The following is a 19944-nucleotide window of genomic DNA, read 5'->3' on the forward strand; positions in this document are numbered from 1 at the left end:
AGTATATTTGTAGCTCTAAAGACAAAACAACCGTAACTCTTTGACAATCATTTGTAATTAAACTGGTATAGAATGTCATTACTTTGTGTACCTAACGTTGTAGCCAGTGAGCACATATTCTTTCAATCAAACATAATTTTGAACATTATATCCCTGAACATATATTTTATTTACACCCGAAGACCATCCAGGAAATTTCCAACACTAAGGTGTGTCAAATTAAGACAAAAAGACTGTTTGCATTATGTAAACATAAAGGTTTATTGCAAATGTGCAGTTGTATCCAAAGAGGGTAGCAAACAAATGTTTTCTGGATACTGTAGGGCAACAATACCATTACCTTTACAAAGCAAATTTTAGAACTAACTCAGATGCGAGACTTATCCCTGTGAAATTTTAAGCACATGGTCCTTCTTTCTATTGTAAAAAAAAAAAAAAAAAACTGTCTTTGGCAGCTCAAAAACAACAGCATTCGCAGAGCTCAAAGTAGACACATAGTCCTCTCGTACTACACACAGGCACTGTTGCAATGCCACTGTTTTTTTTTTTATTATTTTTTTTTAATTGGCATCAGGGTAACAAAATGGCAGATGCAGATTCAAAATATCTGAAATAACATCCAATGCTTACGGTTTTATCCTAGGAAGATGTTCTGTGTGCGTTCAGTGTTGGGAAAACAATCTCTGAAGAGCATTTATTTCACAAAACTGATTTTGTCTAAACCCAAACAACAAACAAAAAAAAAAAAAAAGGAAAATGGCAGGATGAATTCCACACAACAGCAGCAAGCCTCAGTTGCAGACAATACAACAAAACAGATTTTGAATCAGTACAGTATGAATCAGTCAGCCAGCCAGCTCGATATTACTCTAAACATGACCTATGCTCATCCTGTTGATTATTTTTTTAAATCTCTGTCAACACATCAGGATATGTTCACACTGTAGGTAAATTCCAATTTGTTTTGCCCCAGTGTAACATGTATAAGTACAATTTAGCCACCCCCTCCTCTCCCAAATACAACCCAAGCCTCTTTCGTAAAGATTGTTTTTGAATATTTTAAAACTTCTTATTTTTCTGTACTTTGGTTTTAAATGTTTGTTTTTAAATACTTTACACAAAGTGCAAATTAATTGCCACCCCTTTCCATCAATATTGTTCCAGAAATGCATCAAGACACTTCCATTCTGTTTTGCACACGTGCATGTCACTTTATGGACAAATTACATCCGCAATACAAGTCATTTGTTATTGTAATGTGAAAGGCTATCTTAAAAGATTGGATTTCACCACCCCCCCCCAAAAAAAAAAGAAAAAAAATCTTATTTGGGCATCCCTGCAGTGTGAATGAAGCCTACTGCACGGAGAATAAATCCTTGTTAATCTGGCGCTGGGAATCCTTGAAATGTTCATATGATCATTGAACTCACGAACGTAGAACAAACTGGGGGGGTGGTGGTGGGGGGGGGTAATGTTCGTCAACACCCAGGTAAATATCTTACGTGGGCCGACGGGAATTAGCCTAACTTGCGGGCTCACACGTTCCAAGTTAGCACCGGCAGGACCAGCCCAGTCAGGAGCAAAAGGACATTCGATGACAACCCTCCCTCAGGAAGCAAGCGCTCAGTGGTGTCCAGTGGGCCAGCCTTCTCTTGATTCTCGGCGCTCATTGTGGACGAGACCACAACGCAGATTTGGACGGGATCAGAGGACAGTACTGGCACAGCGCCGGACTGGAATTTTGTGCTTATCAGAGTCAAGTGTTTGTCCAATCGGACATTTGCAGCCACAATGCCACACCCTCATTGCCATCATGGTCTTTCAGAGGCAGCAGTTGTGTAGCGCAAAAAAACATGGAGGTCCATTGCTGAATAAGGACAGTGGCTCTGCCCGCCCCAAGGCAGAGCCACTTACACAGCAGAGCCGGTGTTGCGGCTGCAGGTCTGCTGCTCGGACATCGCCTGGACGCTCTGATTGTCCAATGGGAGCAAAACATCTGTGGGGATTCGAGACTGGAACTTCTCCAGCTGCTCCGGACTGGCCAGGTTCTTCAGCAGATAGTTTTCCCTCTCCAGCTGGTTGTTCTTTTCTGCCAGCTCCTTGATCTGCTCTTTGAGGATCTCCACTTCCTCTCGCACAGCATACATGAGGTGGTTCTTGACCAGGTCCTGCAATGTCCAGGGGAGAGCAAACAATCAGTTCACATTGATTTGAACAGTTTCAGGTCAGTCATGTACACTAATCAGGCATGGGAATGATTAGTACAAAGGTCACTTTAGTTGACAATTTCCTCCACTCATATGCTCATATGTCATAAAAAATAGCTCTGAGCGTTTACACAAAATGCATGCATGTTCAACTTACTGATAATACAACAAAACGAAAAATTTTGTCAGTTGGAGTACAGGTACTAGGTCTGGGTAACCAAACTGCAGCATTACATCACATGAAGGACTTGCTAGTGTGTGTTGGCTGCAAGCTCACCATTGCCTGCTCGATCTTGTTGTCAATGGCCACCACGCTAGCACCAGAGGCACTACAAGGGAAGGGGGTGGGGTGGAGGGAACAAAACAAAAAGAGAAACCGTTAATACGCTCTCAAAGCCACCGATTTGAAGCCCGAAACGGAGCAAGCCTTTCGGCTCCTTTGAGTCTTTATTTCATGACGGTAAGAACACGACGGTCGACCGTACAGCCCACTTAGGAGCAAATCTCCATAAAAAAAATAAAAATAAGAACCAGTAGACACAAGCATTGCTGGGAATTCCGACGATATGTGGGAACCATGTTCCAGTCGTTTTTTTTCCGCAAGAACCCTGCCTTTGAAGGCCGTGACGTCAGCGCTTTTATGTCGGACTCTGTTTGGCAATATAATAACGTCGGGATGATGTTTACCTGTTGTCAAGCTTAACCGACACGACGTCTCCTCCAAGTAGCGAGGAGAAGAAGGAGATGGAGAAGTTGTGCAGCTGGTAGACGGCCACCTCCATTGACGTTTTAGCGAACATCTCCGTGCTCATGGTCAGTAGCACATTCGTTTGGAAAACACTTCTCGCCACCTTTGCGAGTCGGTTCCGCCTACTGAAAATAACGCAAACAACGCTTTGGTTCCGTCGAGGCACTATCTGCCAGGGGCAAAGTGCGGTGTCGAGATTGCTAAAGCTTCGCTTCCCAAACTGAGCGACTGTCTGTTGTGCTATTTTCTGCCACACGCCACTATATAAAGTCCCTCCTAGTAACGTCATATGACGCGTGCATATCTTAGTCAAATTAGTTGATGGCTCCATTTTTGGGGACGGGGGGGAGCTCTCTTTCTTTCTTTCGTTTTTTTTTTTAAATAAATACAAATGTCTTGTGCTAAATTGAAATGCAATTGAGCTGTAAAATAGTTTTGGAATAGCTACGCTACAGCGACCACATGCTATAGTGGTTAAGTGCAAATGCAAAACTTAGAATTATTGCTTTCACTTTATGTGATAAGTATGATCTAATTATGCTACAGTAATATTATAAAACTAGTAGAAAAAAAGTGGGAGGTATGACATTGTCAATGTTCTACAATGATATAAATTGATCTTTGAAATCATCAAATGCACTTTGATGTTGCTCATTTGTATGCACGTACCTTGCAACTGAATATTGATATTCATGAAGTTTAAATGAATGGATCAGCCTAAACTGAACTTTAATGCCACTTGTTGTTGTAGTTGACATAGAATTACACAATTGTTTCAAACGTGAGGGTACACACGGAAGCGATAAATAACTCCCAAAGTCACACCTACAGTTCACCACACGACTTGTTCCCAACAGAATGTACAGTACTGCACCACATAAGAAAACGTGAAGGTACTTTTCCGCTCTGTTCTGTCTGTAAATTTCCCTCCGCGAGTCTGCACTTTATGGGCCTCTGGTGGCGAAATGGTATATTAAAACAGCCCGCACAGAACGTGCAGTGAATGATATGGGGAGCTTCATGTCCATGGGAATTTTCCTATCGACATTTTCTAAATCCAAAATTAAAAACTTTTCCGGGCAGTGCGTTTCCATAGGTTCTCTTTAAAGGATAAAAATGAGCAGAACAGCCACAGCAACAGGTACTTTTTGTTTACGAGTAACATGTTAAGTCTCAATCGAGGAATCTGTGCATCATGTGACCATGTGACATCATGTAATTTGTACCTCTCATGTGGTGCACGTTTCCCCACAGAGTACACAGAGCGAGAAAAAAACACCTGTTGCCCCCCCGCCACACATACACTCACACACTCACACTGTGCACTCCCAATTATTGTGCAATACAACTTGTTTTCACGCTTACAAACACCCTTTAATGTCTTTCTTAAGATGTTGCATTGTGTTCCCAATTTGTCATCCAATATACTGCATGTGATAAATATATTGTTCATTTTCGTTTAGGATGTTTTTGTATAATGCCTATTCTCGAAACACCAAATATTGTCAGAAATCATTTGGTTCATTTCCCCGCTAGTTTTACTGTATACTCATACAGGACAGATTGTCGTAATATATTGTTTTACAGAGTGAGCATGCAGTCCACAATAGTCGATTCGCACTGTGAGGAAAAATAATTCATGCAGATTATTTGTCTGCGTTCTGCAAAATGAATTACATTTCTCAATGCATGGATTTGCCATGCCATGTTAGAAGCAGAAAAAGGACTTCAGAACAAACAATTAGCATGTGAGGGCTGACTCTTGATGGACCTGCATGTGAGGTTAAAGAGAGAGCCCACTTGCTGGGTTATGGGGCCCACAATGGCCGATGACTGTGGCAGTTCAGCTGTCAGCTTTAATATCAAGCGCTGTTTTTGGGATGAAGGGCTTATCTCGGCCCTGCTGCAGTAGTCCTATTTGGAAGAGGGGATGTTGTCACATCAATTTTCTCTAGTTCTACTTGAGTTAAGCACGTATAAAAAGCTTTAGACTCCAGGAAACATCTGAGCACTGTTAAGTTATTCTCAGTGTGCCAGATGCTGCTGTCTCAAAACAAAAACATACAAGGTAAGAGATGCTTCAATTGAATAATTATTTTTATGAACTTAAATTCCCTCATAGTTCTGTGGAAAACTCCACAGCTGCTGTATGTTTGGCGTGTGCAAATGTCTTCAAAAGCACGGAATGCTGCGCCGCACTTTCCATCAAATGTTCCTGTGCTACAGCCAACTAGGTTGTATAAGACTGTGATTCATCTTCACCAATAGCTGAAGATGACTGGGGCAGAACCATGACACCAGTTTCCTGCTTCAAGATGCTCTTTTTAGCCAGTGAAAAAAGTACGTAGAGCACCAATGCACAGTGGACAAAACAACTCATCAACATTCGTGGTAGAAGGCTGTCTGAGCTGATTTGTTAACCAAAAAACGTCTTTTTATTTCCCCCGCTATGAGTACAGATAGCAATGCATATTGTTTTTGAGCACAGAGAGCCTTGAAGCCTGCCAAGTTCTAGCAAAATAATGTTAAGTAAAATGTAATGTAATGAATTCAATGTGTAGCTTATATACTACTTTTACTTTATATATTTCTTATATTTTGAAATGCACAATTATTTATCATAGCACATTTGAAAAACAAGTGCAGTGAACCGTTAAAAGACAACTAGGGGTCAAAAACAATTGTCAAGATAGGGGTGGAGGGTGCTTCAATTTTTGTCCCCTCAAAACTGATTAATAGTATGTTTTTAGCTATTCTATGAAAATCGAAAGAGTTATGCTACATTAAGCACACAGGTAATAATTATGTGCACCCAGTAGTGCTGCAATTTGTAAGAGTATTACAAGTAGAAGGATAAAATATATATTTTTTCTAGGTTAAAGAAAAGTTATGAAAATAAAAGAGGAAATGAGACATTTCACTTAGTACTGAATGACAAATTTCTCTCAACGTTGACATAATTAACAGTATTTTTCTGAAATTCACTGCATTTTCTTGTCTACGAACAGTTCCAGTGATTTTAGTTTAAACTTGGCATTTCATTTATCCGAAACCTAAGGCATTACGTAAAGAAAACAGGAACACGAGTTTGCCGTCATGTCATAATGGGAGAATTTTATCCAACTGTGGTAACTCAGGTAGAACACTTGTGAGCACTACATTATAATATTATTTCAAAAAGCAGTGAAGAAAAAGGCAGGATGGAGAATTCCATGTCGAAGGGATTCTTGCTATGTGCGGATCAATTGGTAAATAAAGTGAATAAAAAAGAAATACAGTTACAAGACCGATTCGTAAGAACACTATACGAACTAAAACAAGACTGTCATGTACAGAAAGCCAAGACAGCGCATGACTGTCTGCCATGTATTATTTCCTTGATCGCTAATAAAGCTAGCTGCTAAAGCTAACGAAAACAAGCAAAGATGACACCAGTCCCACCATTCCCACAATGCAATGTTGATTTTTTTTTTTTTTGTCATTGCAGTAATCAACATCCTTATTGTTATGTTAAATGTTTGTGTCTCTGCCAGAGAGTGCATAACAGGGTCTTAACTGTCTTAAAATCACAAGAACTTACATCATATTAGCTTTAACATTGTGAGATACTTTGAGCTAATAAACAGTCAATAAGACTTTCAGCACTCTATGGTTGCTTATCATATTATCCTGTACTAAGATAATAATCAGAATCAAAATCATCTTTAGGTTGCACATACATCTTTAGCAAGTGAAAGTTACAAAATATTGGTTCCTCCCTGCATTGGTCAAAGTAACGAGTAACAAATATTGCTGTCCTAAGAGGAGTTGCAAGTCTTTTCACATTTTGTCAAGTCGAGTCTAAAGTCTCATCAAATTCTAACTCACATCTTAAAAATCCATTTTCATTCGAGAAATGCTCACACACTTGCATCAACGCTCTACCACACTACTTACCGCCGATCTAGCCTCTTGAACAGACTTGGTGAGTAAGGAGGAGAGTAGTTGAATGGTCTCTCATGACCAGCAAAGTGCTGAAAGTGACAGCCAAATCTAAGGGGTGCTTCAGCCAGATGGAGGGCACATACTGACGAACGTTGAGATAAATTAGCCCCCGAGAGACACGTATGACGCTGTCCCATGTTGGCCTCCAAGTGAAGTAATACGACTTTGATTCCTGTTTGCGCCCACAATGGCACAATGAGACAATCGAGTGCAAGCATGCCGTCATGCTGTAATTGTGCGTACCATGCTCAGACTGGCACTCGTATGACGTGGCCAGCAAATAATAGGTTATGTCTGTGTATTTTGATAATATATTGGAGTCATCCAAACAGTTCCCTTGTTATTTCTTTTTTTTTTTTTAAATAACAGCTTATGGTCCTTTTAACCAAAAGTTTGATTTGTTGTATTTTGATCTGTTCTCATTCATTGGCTGCAGTGCACTGCTGGCCGGTCAATTGATTCATGTGTTGCAAACTACCAAAAGCAACCCTTACATGTCATGCGAATACTCTTCACTCAAAGAAGCACAAATGTTGGAAGAATTAAATTAGGCTTCAGCACTCCTGTGACCCACGTGAGGATAAGGGTCTCAGAAAATGGATGGATGGATACTAATGATTAAGTAAAATTAATAAAACCCTCTGAAGAGTCCCAAGACTTTAGTAGAATATTCTGTGGACAGATGAGAAAAAAGTTGAACTTTTTGAAAGGTGTGTTTTTCGTTAAATGTGGTGTAACACTAACACAGCATTTCAGTAAAAAGGTATACCAAAAGTCAAACATGCCTGTGCCAGTGTAATAGTCTGGGACTATTTTGCTCCTTCAGGATTTGGAGAACTTCCTATGTTTGATGGAACCATGAATTCCGCTCATTACCAGAAAATCATGAAGGAGAATGTCCAGCCATCAGTTTGTGACCTCAAGCTGAAGCGTACTTGCATTCTGTAGCAGGACATTGATCAAAAACACACCAACAAGTCAACTTCTGTACAGCTTAAAAAAACAAACTGAAGGGTTTGGAGTGGCCTAGTCAAAGTCTCAACTTGAATCCAGAGTTGACAATCTTGAAATGGTGTGGGCCATGCATGTTTGAAAACTCTCCATTGTAACTGAAACAATTGTACAAGAAAGAGTGGACCAAAAATGTTGAAGCCAAATTGCCAGTTACAGAAAATGCTAGATTTCAGTTGTTGCTGCTCAGGTTGGCCCAACCAGTTATTACATTCAGGAGCAATTATTCTTTCACACAGGGTTTGGAACCATTTAATCGATTTAAGTATGGATCCAATGGGTGCATTGCAAAATGTCAAGTGCCATTGGTTCAACGGGCAGTGGGGTCTTAGACCACAACAAATTGGTAAGAGTCATGTGGACCTAACGTACATGTTTTGAGGATTTGTGAGAGGATGAGATCACGAAAACTCCACACAGGAGGACCCGAGTCAAGATTAGAATTCCAAACCTCAAAACTGTGAGGCAGATGGTCTCAGGCCGATGCCACGACGTTGCTACAAATGAATTCCAAACAAAGTGAACAAGCTACTGATGACAACAAAACTGGATTTAATTGATGCAGTGCTTGAGAGGATAACACTTAAAAATCACTGCTGGATCAAGTCCCAGAACAAAAGGTTTGCTGGGTCACAACCACATGGCGCCATTTATCCTCTTTTCCTTCAGTGTACTGTAGTACAAGACCTCCGCTGTCAGAAGTCGGTGAGGTTGCTTGCATATGTCTCACTAGAGTTTCTCCCAGCTTTAAAATGTCGACATGACACTGAGGGGTGCATAATGTACTGAACCCCATCATGTATCGCTTGGGATACTAAAAAATAGAAGTGGTGCATACCAGAAAAGAATGATTTAGACACAAAGCACATGTCCAGTTCATATCACTCTGCAATGCCAACTGATTGCATTTAAGCATTAGCATATCCTCGCACGTATTGTAGATGACAGGCGTACATTGGCAACGTTTCTCATAACGATGTAATTTGCAGTCTTTGAGCCACTCGGGTGATTCCTGGTTGGATTTATGCAAAGAAATCCCTCAGCAAGGCAAACATTGTGGCTTTGGTTAACAAGGCTTCAGCAACTAAAGCTGTTAACCAACAGCCGATTTGCATTCCAAAGTTGTGAATTTTGTTTTAAATGTAATACACATCAGTCGCATCTATTGCTGTAAAAAGGAAATACATAGAGGGGTAATTCTTATCACAATCATATCATAATTAATGGGGGTTAATTATAAAAGGATACAATATTTGGATACTTTGGAATGTAATTGAAAATATTGTATTTTCTTGTGACAAAATGGAACCTAATTATATGGCATCAGTTGATTAGATGTGGCCTATCTTGCTATCCCTCCAGCTCATGTCCCACATTCCCTCAATCCCCCCCCCCCTTTTTTTTTTTTTTGTCATGTTCCAGCCGGGCATGCAGCTGTGTGACCCAAGTCACAAACAAATGGGACAAACCAAGGAGGGAGCCGGGTCCTCAGTGTGTGCATATGAGTTTGTGGGCTTGTGTTTGTTTGCGTGCAGACGGCCACACATTCCCATTCGAGCACACCCCAGCATGTGTGAGTCTTTCAGATGGGAATGTTTACTGCCCCGCTAACTCTTGCAAGCGCTAATTCCATTCCCACAGACTCCAGCAGATTTTCCTGCAGAGCTATGGACCTGACTGGTTGTCACCTGGGGCATGAAGGATGAAGCAATGGCTACGTTCCAATGGGTGAATGGCGACAAGTCATCTGCGGTTACTTCTTAGGGGACTGAATGTGTTGACAGCTGGCAAAATGAGCTTGCATTTTTGGGAAGCCAGTTTTACAAAAGTACTCAATTTTAGATAAAGGTGGGAGTCAGAAAACAACTTAAGATATGATATAAAGGTCAATTAATGTTGTGTATTGGAAGAAAAGGACTAATGTCTACAACCTTTTTTTCTTTTGTCTACTGTTTGACTTTGTTGTTTTTTACAATTTCTACAATGCAAATCTACATACAGTATATGGCTACCATTTTTGTTTCTACTCTTCATGCATCGTAGCATTTCATAATGCTCCAGTCCAAAAGCCGTGTCTTCTTCTTTGTTGATCAAGGTTCCAGATATCAAAGTAGTATTGATAGATTGTGATTTTATTTTAATAGTTCTTGATATTGTGAAAATTGGTATCATGGGTATGACTGTTCTCCCCATGCCTGCGTGGGTTTTCTCCAGGCACTCCCGTTTCCTCCCACATCCCAAAAACACGCAACATTAATTGGACACTCTAAATTGTCCCTAGGTGTGATTGAGAGGGCAGCTGTTTGTCTCCATGCGCCCTGCGATTGGCTGGCAACCAATTTAAGGTGTACCTTGCCTCCTGCCTGTTGACAGCTGGGATAGGCTTCAGCACTCCCGCGATCCTTGTGAGGATAAGCAGCTAAGAAAATGGATGGAGGGATGGTTCTACTGTTCAAATGTATTACAGTAATGACATTTTGTTTTCCATCTTGAAAGTGCCTTTAAACTAATCAAATACAGTAATAACGGCAATTTTTGGTCATGTTAAAAAAAGGTTCATTTTTGGATCTATATTATTTTCAATGCCGTTTACATTTTACTTAAAAAAAGCAAAGAACAGCAATGAAAATATATTTTTGTCAGAGGGGCACTGCTTTCTGATTCTGACCGACATCAGCCAAAGATACTCTCTGCTTGTCAAACTAGCGCTATGTAATTAAGTTTTCTGCTAGAGGAGCTGGCTGTGTGTTTTGTAAAAGACGGACTTTGTTATTTTTGGTTCAACTAATTGTTGGTACTTTCAACAGTAACACAATAACCTCTACATCCCAGAAAGCATTGTTTCTGTTTGCCGGGCTTCCACTGATCTTTACAAGTCAAACAAACAATGTTGTGCTCTTTCAACAAAAACATAAGTAGGACTCAGATCATAATTCAATTGTTTTTCTTTTTCCTACACGGCACACTCTACAGTCACTTATACTTGATAACAGGTGTGCTGCGCAGACGAGGACAAAACTGCAACGAATCATGCTGAACACAATGAAATGTCTGATCAATAAAGAAATATACAGAGTGATATTATACAGTGTATCATTATAATTAAATGTGAAAAAATACAAGACTTGCCTATTTTGAGCCAAGTAAATTTTAACACTGTATATTAAAATGTGCCCTCAAAAGCAGAGAGTGTTTATCTCGTGTATCTGTACAGTATAAGTACAGGGAGTCCTCGGTCTACGACTGAGATCCGTTCCAACAGTAGCGACTTAACTCAAATTTGGACTTATTATTTTCTTTTGGATGCAGAAGCATTGCTAAAAGACACAGGTTTCTTCTTTGGGGCGATAATGTCTAAAAAGGAGGGCAAAAAAATGCAAAGATACTCCCGGCGCACAAACACAGACGAGCATTACCCAGACAAAATGGCAGCCGGGTGTTGTAAAGTCAAAACGTCTTAGGTCGAGACCATCTTAACCCGAGGACTCTTTGTAAACTACCAGGCTTTCAACTACAAAATGATAGAGAGAAGGATCCCACTATCTCACAGGATCATTAAGTTGCTGCACTGAATTTTTCATTGTCGAATGCAAGAAAAAGCACTTGCTGCAGTGGATTCTCGATCTGCACTTGCATGGCATCTGACCCCCGCCTTTGGGGCAGACTGTCACCAGGTTGTAAAACAACAGAACTGAGAGCCTGACTGACTGCTAAGAAAATCAAGCAATTTTTTTACATGTTGTTACATGTTTTTTACATTGAAGTGGCAAGGTGGAGCAGTTATAGCACAAAATGGATGGATGGATATTCACATTAATTCAGACAATCCCTGCTGTTGCATTACAACCATTCACTGAGCTCCTTTCACCAAAATAGCATTCAATTGGGGGATCCGTATCCTTTGTGTCATAAGACTTTTTGTATATTTGCCACTTTGTATGCCTCGATTCAATCAGCAGACACCATAAGGTTTATACTTCTGCAGAGGGGTTGACGTGAGAAACTGATGCACTGATGATGTGAGAGAAGTGCCTGACAAGGAGTTGGACAGCACGTTGTGGACACAATGTTTCCGCAGGCTGTCTCAGTGGTGAAGATCCCCAACCAGCGTAGAGAAGATAAGGATTTATCCACATTACTCCAGATGTGCGGCCCGTGTTGGGATTGTTACAGGAAACTTTGAAGGATTCCGGATGATGGATATGTGTGATGATATACAGTATCGGATGCATCTACGGAACATTTGATGTCTTTGCCAAACAATAGCTTTGTTATCATAATTGCCTTTTTTTGTTGTTGCAGCTCAAATATATTTGTACATTAATGCAACATGTCTCAAGATATCTGAAAAGATGACAGATTTTCATCCAGTGTGCCACCATTCAACGCAGGATGCAAAAGGATAGTGATCTGCTTTTTTGTTTTGTGCTGTTTGTACAAGAATTGCATGCAATATTGAAGAGTAATTTACATAATCACGAACTAGCAGCGTCCTGAATGGTGATTTCCTTACACCTCCATAACGTGATGTGATTTTCTATTTTCTGACACGTTTCATATCTAACGGTATGGACTTAGTCATTCCCAAACTCGAAAGGGCTGTGACCTAATTTGAAATCCTCTGAGGCCCACTAACAACTTTGAAACACAACTCTAATATATATATAAAAAAAAAGAGATTGGGATCATTCATTCCCAAATACTGTGCAGTTTCTATAACCATGTTCAAGAAGTATGTGCAAAGCAGTGACAAATATTGTCATTGTATTCTTTGTTTCTGCATTAAAATTGCTAGTATAATATGTATCTTAAAAAATAGCTTGATGTTAGGTCTGCCTTTAAGAAACACAGTGTGTCAAAATGCTTTTAATTTTTGACCTGACAGGTCTGTACCAGTATGTATACCACAGAGTCAGACACCTCCCACTTGGGTTGTTTTTCACATTAATGCTGAACTTACAATTTATAGAAATTCACTACCAGAAAAATTTGTGCAAAATTTCCAGATTTTCCATGTTTTTAACTTTATTTTCAAGAACATTACCACACACCAGTTATTGTATTATACTATATAAGAAGATAACAATAATTGTGCGAACTGTTCAATTGCACAACATAATCATTACTCTGTGAATGTTAATAAATTATGGCTGCAATATTTGTTCATGCAATGTTTTTATGGTGGACACAGTTGGAGCCTGAATCAAAGTATATAAGATTTCAACTTGCTATTGTCAATATTATCAGCATAAGATACTTTGGCTCAACTTACATAACTTGTTTGTTGAAGACTGAATCAGCTCTGTCACTATGACCGGCACCATTGTATACACAACGTTGAAACATGAGCTGGTATCTGCCATAGGTGATGCATTCAAGAGCAGCTCGGAAAAGGATGTACCTCAGAAAGGCCCAAAGGTCTAGACAACATTCTCGTATCAGATTCAGCGGGCACATAAAGAACACGAACAGGGACACATAGTTGTACTTGCAAAGGTGTTCGCTCAAGCGCGGCTGCCTACAACAGAACAATTCATGTCCATGCGTGCAGGCAAAAATAACATGTAGACACACACTCAAGTAAATATACTGGATGTGCATGTCAGGCACGTAAGAAGTATGAAAACGGCTGATCATAACAAGGTTACGAAGACAACTCGCGATATATTTTGAGCAAGAGGCCAGAAGGTCAATACTGATAAAATAGTATGTATGTGAATGAATAGAAAGTTGTACAATATGATCAACAACTGTGATGGGTTGTGACGAGTTGCCATCCACATATCCATTGTCTACTGCTTGTCCTTATCAGGGCTGAATTGGAACTATCCCAATTGACTTTGGGCAAGAGGCAGGGTACACCCTGGACTGGTTGCCAGTTAATCGTGAAGCATAAAGACAAATAAGAATTCACACACACATTCATAAAATGGACAAATTAGACCCTTAGATGAAGCTAATATGCTTAATATGTTTTTGTAATGTCGGAGGAAAACCCCCCGCAAGCAAGGGAAGAACAGAAAACTTCACACGGGAACCCCAGAGCCAAATTCAAACAGCGGACCTTAGAACTCTCAGTATTCTGTGTATTGTGATCAAATATAGTATTTCTGCTGATTTTATGTAAAAGTTTTAGTTTACGCTGAAATTAAACATGCTGACAAAGTTGGTTATTTCTAAGATTGAATAACTCCAGGAATGATTCCATTTGCAAAATCTGTCATTGGCCTTTTGTCCTTTGTGTACGAAGTGCGGAAGAGGGCTTTGTTTTTCAGAAGGTGCCCACGTAAGTAGACACCTTGTCTTTATGATCAGCTGCAGCACTCACTCACTCACTCACTCACTCACTCACTCACTCACTCACTCACTCACTCATGCAATGAAAAATTTGCTTTCCAACAGTGTAGCAGGGCATTTTATCAGGTATTCTGTATATCCATCCATCAATTTTCTTACCTGCTTACCTGCTGCTGTGGGGACAAGGGTCACAGGAGTGCTGGAGCCTATCCCAGCTGTCAATGGGCAGGAGGCGGGGTACACCCTGAACTGGTTGCCAGCCAATCGCAGGGCACATAGAGATGCACACACAGTCACACCTATGGGAAATTTAGAGTATCCAATTAATGTTGCATGTTTTTTGGGATGTGGGAGGAAACTGGAATGCCCAGAGAAAACCCACGCGGGCATGGGGAGAACATGCTAACTCCACACAGGCGGGCCCAGGATTGAACCCTGGACCACAGAACTATCAGGCCAACGATTTACCGTTGCCCCACTGTTCCACCTGTATTCTGTATAATTTCTGTGTAATGATTTTCAATGATTGACAGCCAAGTCTCTTAAAACATAAGAAGCCATGGACAGAGATCATGGGGGTGAAACACAAGGGTGATGCATTCAACCAAGAATTGTGCATTGTTAACGCACTGACTTGTTTCTTTGTTCAAAAAAAAAAAAAAAAGGTTATAGCAATCATGGATAAACATATTCTTATCAAAATTATGTCATAGTTTGACTCAACAACGCAATGCAACGTTACATTAGGAACGCAATTATTACATTTGCTACTTGAACATGTCCATTCAGTTATTCAGGTATAGTTACATCTGAAATTAGAATATGGGAGAAAAGTAAATTTATTTTAGTAGTCTTACATTATGTGGCAGATTTATTATTCATTTACATTTACTATTCTTAAATTTAGTGATACTTGGGAAAATAGTTTTCAAAGCGCTAATTCCTGCTGATTTTTCGAGTAAAGGCCAGGGTGCAAAGATTTTATGGCGGTTGGTGAAGTCGTACTTGCATCCTGAATGTAGTTGCTGTATCCACCGCAGGGGCCATCAGAATCAATGCAATGTTTGACAAGCATAAGCGCCCTGCACTTCATCTGAATGGGGAGCTTCTGTGTGAATTGGAATAAGAGCAGGATGAGGATTATGCAGTTCACACATGAATCAGATGTGAGTAGACTTGTGGTCAAACCCTAAATGCCATATCATTAATATTTGGAAGGTGAACTGAGTTTGAAATTTTGAACTGTTCATTTCATTCATTGTCATTGTTACTTAATTTTGCTTTTATGTAATATTCTAGTTTGACATATGACATTTACTTGAAAAAAATCCCAAAATATAGTTCACTCTGAGTGTAGTGATTATTTAACATTCTAATGAAAGCAATCTTTTGACAGTCATGTAATTTACTGAGCTGTTCCTGTATGAATGTATGTTTTGGGTGCCATTTGTAAAAAGCCTGGCACTAAAAATGACATTTTGTCACATTGAGCTTCAAATAATGTTTTAAAAAAATAATATGACTTTTCAAGTCCATTTTCTGTATATTTTAAACAATTTTGTCAACTTCATAGTTAAATCCAAATATTGAATGTTAAACCTATAGCTAGCATCTAAATGCTCTATATCAGGGGTCACCAACCTTTTTGAGGCTGAGGGCTACTTCCTGAACACCGATCACATGAAGGGCTACATGACCTGTTTGCAGAAAATTTCCAAAATAACAAAAGTCCTTATTCGTAAGAAATGTATAAATTCTTTATACTTTAAATTTTTCATTAATGTAAGCAAGTCAGATACAAAATTTGAAACACGAATATTAATTAGAATAACATTTTGTGACCTTTGCTATTTTTAGAACATGCTTCGTGGGCACCTTAAGTGGTCCTCGTGGGCAACCATGGGCCCGTGGGTACCATGTTGGTGACCGCTGCTCTATATACTGTCTTAAATGTTTTATTTCTTTGGATTCCAATGCTTTGAATCATGGAAAGCACATTGAGTAACTTTGTGTATGAAGTGCTTGATATAAATAAATGTTCATTGCTTTGTTTTCTATATTTAAACATTAAAGGAGAAATCCAGTGCTTTACATGAACAGTGTATCCAATAGGTCATGTAATATGTACCCTATTTTGACATTGTGATGCTAAATCCTCTCTCATTTAATAGTGTTTTGAGAAAATATTTGCCGACAACTACGAATTTTCAGGAGCGCTTCCATTTTCGCGACTCACATGATGTATGTGGGCGTATGTGACGTGTACCGATGCCATTCCAAATGCTCGATTACATGGAACACAAATATGCCCAGTGCTGATTTCAGCAGTATCGGTTGATCGAGAAGACGAAGAATACTTTCATACAGATTTGAACCTTTGGCTGTAATTAATGATGAAAATCTTCTCAAAACACTATTAAATGAGAGAGGATTCAACATCACATTGTCAAAATAGGGTACATATTACATGACCTATTGGATACACTTTTAATGCAAACACTGGATTTCCCCTTTAAATATATATATATATATATATATATATATATATATATATATATATATATATATATATATATGAAGAGTTCAGACGCAAAAGGAGATTTATCCATTTTTATTGTTTCTGTTGATTTTTTATCTACATTAGAGTGTTCAATTAATATGTTTGTGCATGTGTGTGTGTGTGTGTATATTGTGAAAGTATTTGGCCTCCTTTTTTAAACCTTTCGCCACATTTCAGGCTTCTAACATAATGTTTTAACATACATTTTTTTGTCAAGAATCAACAACAAGTGGGACACAATCATGAAGTGGAACGAAATTTATTGGATATTTTCAACTTTTTTAACAAATAAAAACCTGAAAGTATTATTCAGCCCCTTTAGTTTCAGTGCAGCAAATTCACTCCAAAAGTTCAGTGAGGATCTCTGAATGATCCAAAGTTGACTGATGATGATAAATAGAATCCATCTGTGTCTCCGTATAAATGCACCTGCTCTGCGATAGTCTCTGGGTTCTGTTTAAAGTGCAGAGAACATCGTGAAGACCAAGGAACACACCAGGCAGGTCTGAGATAGTGTTGTGGAAAGGTTTAAAGCCAGATTTGGATACAAAAAGATTTCCCAAGGTCGAGGCGCACTCTGCAAGCAATCATATTGAAATGGAAGGAGTATCAGACCACTCCGAATCTACCAAGACCCAGCTGTCCCTCTAAACTTTCACCTCGAACAAGGAGAAGACTGATCAGAGATGCAGCCAAGAGGCCCATGATCGCTCTGGATGAACTGCAGAGATCTGCAGCTGAGGTGGGAGAGTCGGTCTATAGGAAAACAATCAGTTGTACACTGCACAAATCTGGCTTTTATGGAAGAATGGCTAGAAGAAAGCCATTTTTCAAAGATATCCATAAAAAGTCTTCTTTAAAGTTTTCCACAAGCCACCTAGAGACACACCAAACATGTGGAAGAAGGTGCTCTGTTTAGATGAAACCAAAACCGAACTTTTTGGTCATAATGCAAAACGATATGTTTGGTGTAAAAGCAACACAGCTCATAACCCTGAACACACCATCCCCACTGTCAAACATGGTGGTGTCAGCCTCATGGTTTGGGCCTGCTTTTCTTCAGCAGGGACATGGAAGATGGTTCAAATTGATGGGAAGATGAATGGAGCCAAATACAGGACCATTCTAGAAGAAAACCTGTTGAAGTCTGCAAAAGACCCGAGACTGGGACAGAGATTCATCTTCCAGCAGGACAATGATCCAAAGCATGAAGCCAAATCTACAATGTAATGGTTGACAAACGTATCCAGGTAGCCAAGTCAAAGTCCAGACAGGCAGGGTACACCCTGAACTAGTTACCATCCAATCGTGCATCTATTTATATATTTATCCATCCAGCCGTTTATTCTCACGAGGGTCACGGGGAGTGTTGGAGCCGATCCCACCTATCAAAGGGCAGGAAGCGGGATACACCCTGAACTGGTTGCTAGCCAATCGCAGGGCACATGGAGACAAACAGCCGCACTCACAGTCACACCTAGGGGCAATTTAGAGTGTCCAATTAATGTTGCATGTTTTTGGGATGTAGGAGGAAACCGGAGTACCCAGAGGAAACCCTGGCAGGCACGAGGAGAACATGCAAACTTCACACAGGCGGATCTGGGATTGAACCCGGGACCTCAGAACTGTGAGGCCAAGGCTTTACCAGGTGAGCCACCATGAGATGTATACAACAGGGTGATTCTAATTATCATCATCACTCAGCTCTGAATTATTCAGGGATCGTCACTGAAGTTCTGGAGTGAGTTTGCTGCACTGAAAGTAAAGGGGCCGAATAACATTGCACGCCCCACTATTTTTTTTTTTATTTGTTAAAAAAGTATAAAATATCCCAAAAAAATTGTTCCATTCAATGATTGTGTCCCACTTGTTGTTCATTCTTGACAAAAAAATGACAATTTTATATCTTTATGTTTGAAGTCTGAAATGTGGCGAAAGTTGGAAAAGTTCAAGGGGGCCTAATACTTTCACAAGGCACAGTATATGTATATATGTGTGTGCGTGTGTGTGTGTGTGTGTGTGGAGTTTGCATGTTCTCCCCTTGCCTGTGTGTGTTTTCTCTGGGGAACTCTGGCTTCCTCCCACATCCCAAAACCATGCATTAATTGGAAACTATAAATTGCCCGAAGGTGTGAAAGTGTGTATCTCCATGTTCCCTGCGATTGGCTGGCAACCAGTTCAGAGTGTACCCTGCCTCCTGCCTGGTGACAGCTGTGATTGGCTCCAGTACTCCCGCGACCCTCGTGAGGATAAGCGACTCAGAAAAAGAATAGATTTTTGGGGCCATGAGCAGTCTTATAAATGTCACCAGATATCGTTTCATGGAGGAATGTATATCTATAACATGACCTTGAACTAGAAATTATTGTACAGTACAGTCAATCGTTACGTGAGTGTTTCTGCTCCCTCCAAAGCAACAAACAGGAAACACTTCCACTTGTGACTGTTGAACTTGGAGGTGGCCACAGTGCACAAGAATTACCTTTGATTTTCCTGGTTTCAAAGTTGCACAGATGAGCAAGTAAACACAACTATCCGTTGCAGTCATTGTCTAAAGGTTCAAGTAAACACTGTCAGCGTGTACATGAGAGGTCCAAAGGTCGAGACACCATTCCCATATCGGATTCAGCAGACACGCAAAGAACAAGAACAGGGACACGCAGCTGTACTTCCAAAGTTGTGCGCTCAAGCGCGGCTGCCTACAACACAACAATTCATGTCCATGCGTGCAGGCAAAAATAACATGTAGACACACACTCAAGTAAATATTCTGGATGTGCATGTCAGGCACGTAAGAAGTATGAAAACGGCTGATCATAACAAGGTTACGAAGACAACTCGCGATATATTTTGAGCAAGAGGCCAGAAGGTCAATACTGATAAAATAGTATGTATGTGAATGAATAGAAAGTTGTACAATATGATCAACAACTGTGATGGGTTGTGACGAGTTGCCATCCACATATCCATTGTCTACTGCTTGTCCTTATCAGGGCTGAATTGGAACTATCCCAATTGACTTTGGGCAAGAGACAGGGTACGCCCTGGACTGGTTGCCAGTTAATCGTGAAGCATAAAGACAAATAAGAATTCACACACACATTCATAAAATGGACAAATTAGACCCTTAGATGAAG

General features: G+C 40.0%; 1 protein-coding gene across 2 annotated transcripts in view; it reads right to left on the bottom strand.

The window, feature by feature from the left end:
- Positions 1-538: 538 nt before the first annotated feature.
- Positions 539-19944, bottom strand: part of tsc22d3 (TSC22 domain family, member 3) — a 38115-nt gene continuing 18709 nt past the window's right edge. Inside the window, exons 1-3 of one of the 2 annotated variants that reach the window (XM_061834805.1) lie at positions 2895-3259; positions 2485-2536; positions 539-2168 (exon numbers count right to left, since the gene is read on the bottom strand). In XM_061834805.1, coding sequence (XP_061690789.1) covers positions 1911-2168; positions 2485-2536; positions 2895-3244 — 660 coding nt within the window. In that variant the 5' untranslated portion in view covers positions 3245-3259 and the 3' untranslated portion in view covers positions 539-1910. Of the gene's footprint in view, positions 2169-2484; positions 2537-2894; positions 3260-19944 lie in introns of those variants that run through there. The other variant, XM_061834806.1, reaches the window with a different exon arrangement.

This window comes from Syngnathoides biaculeatus, chromosome 11, assembly GCF_019802595.1.
Source record: "Syngnathoides biaculeatus isolate LvHL_M chromosome 11, ASM1980259v1, whole genome shotgun sequence".
Taxonomy (NCBI): Eukaryota; Metazoa; Chordata; class Actinopteri; order Syngnathiformes; family Syngnathidae; genus Syngnathoides; species Syngnathoides biaculeatus.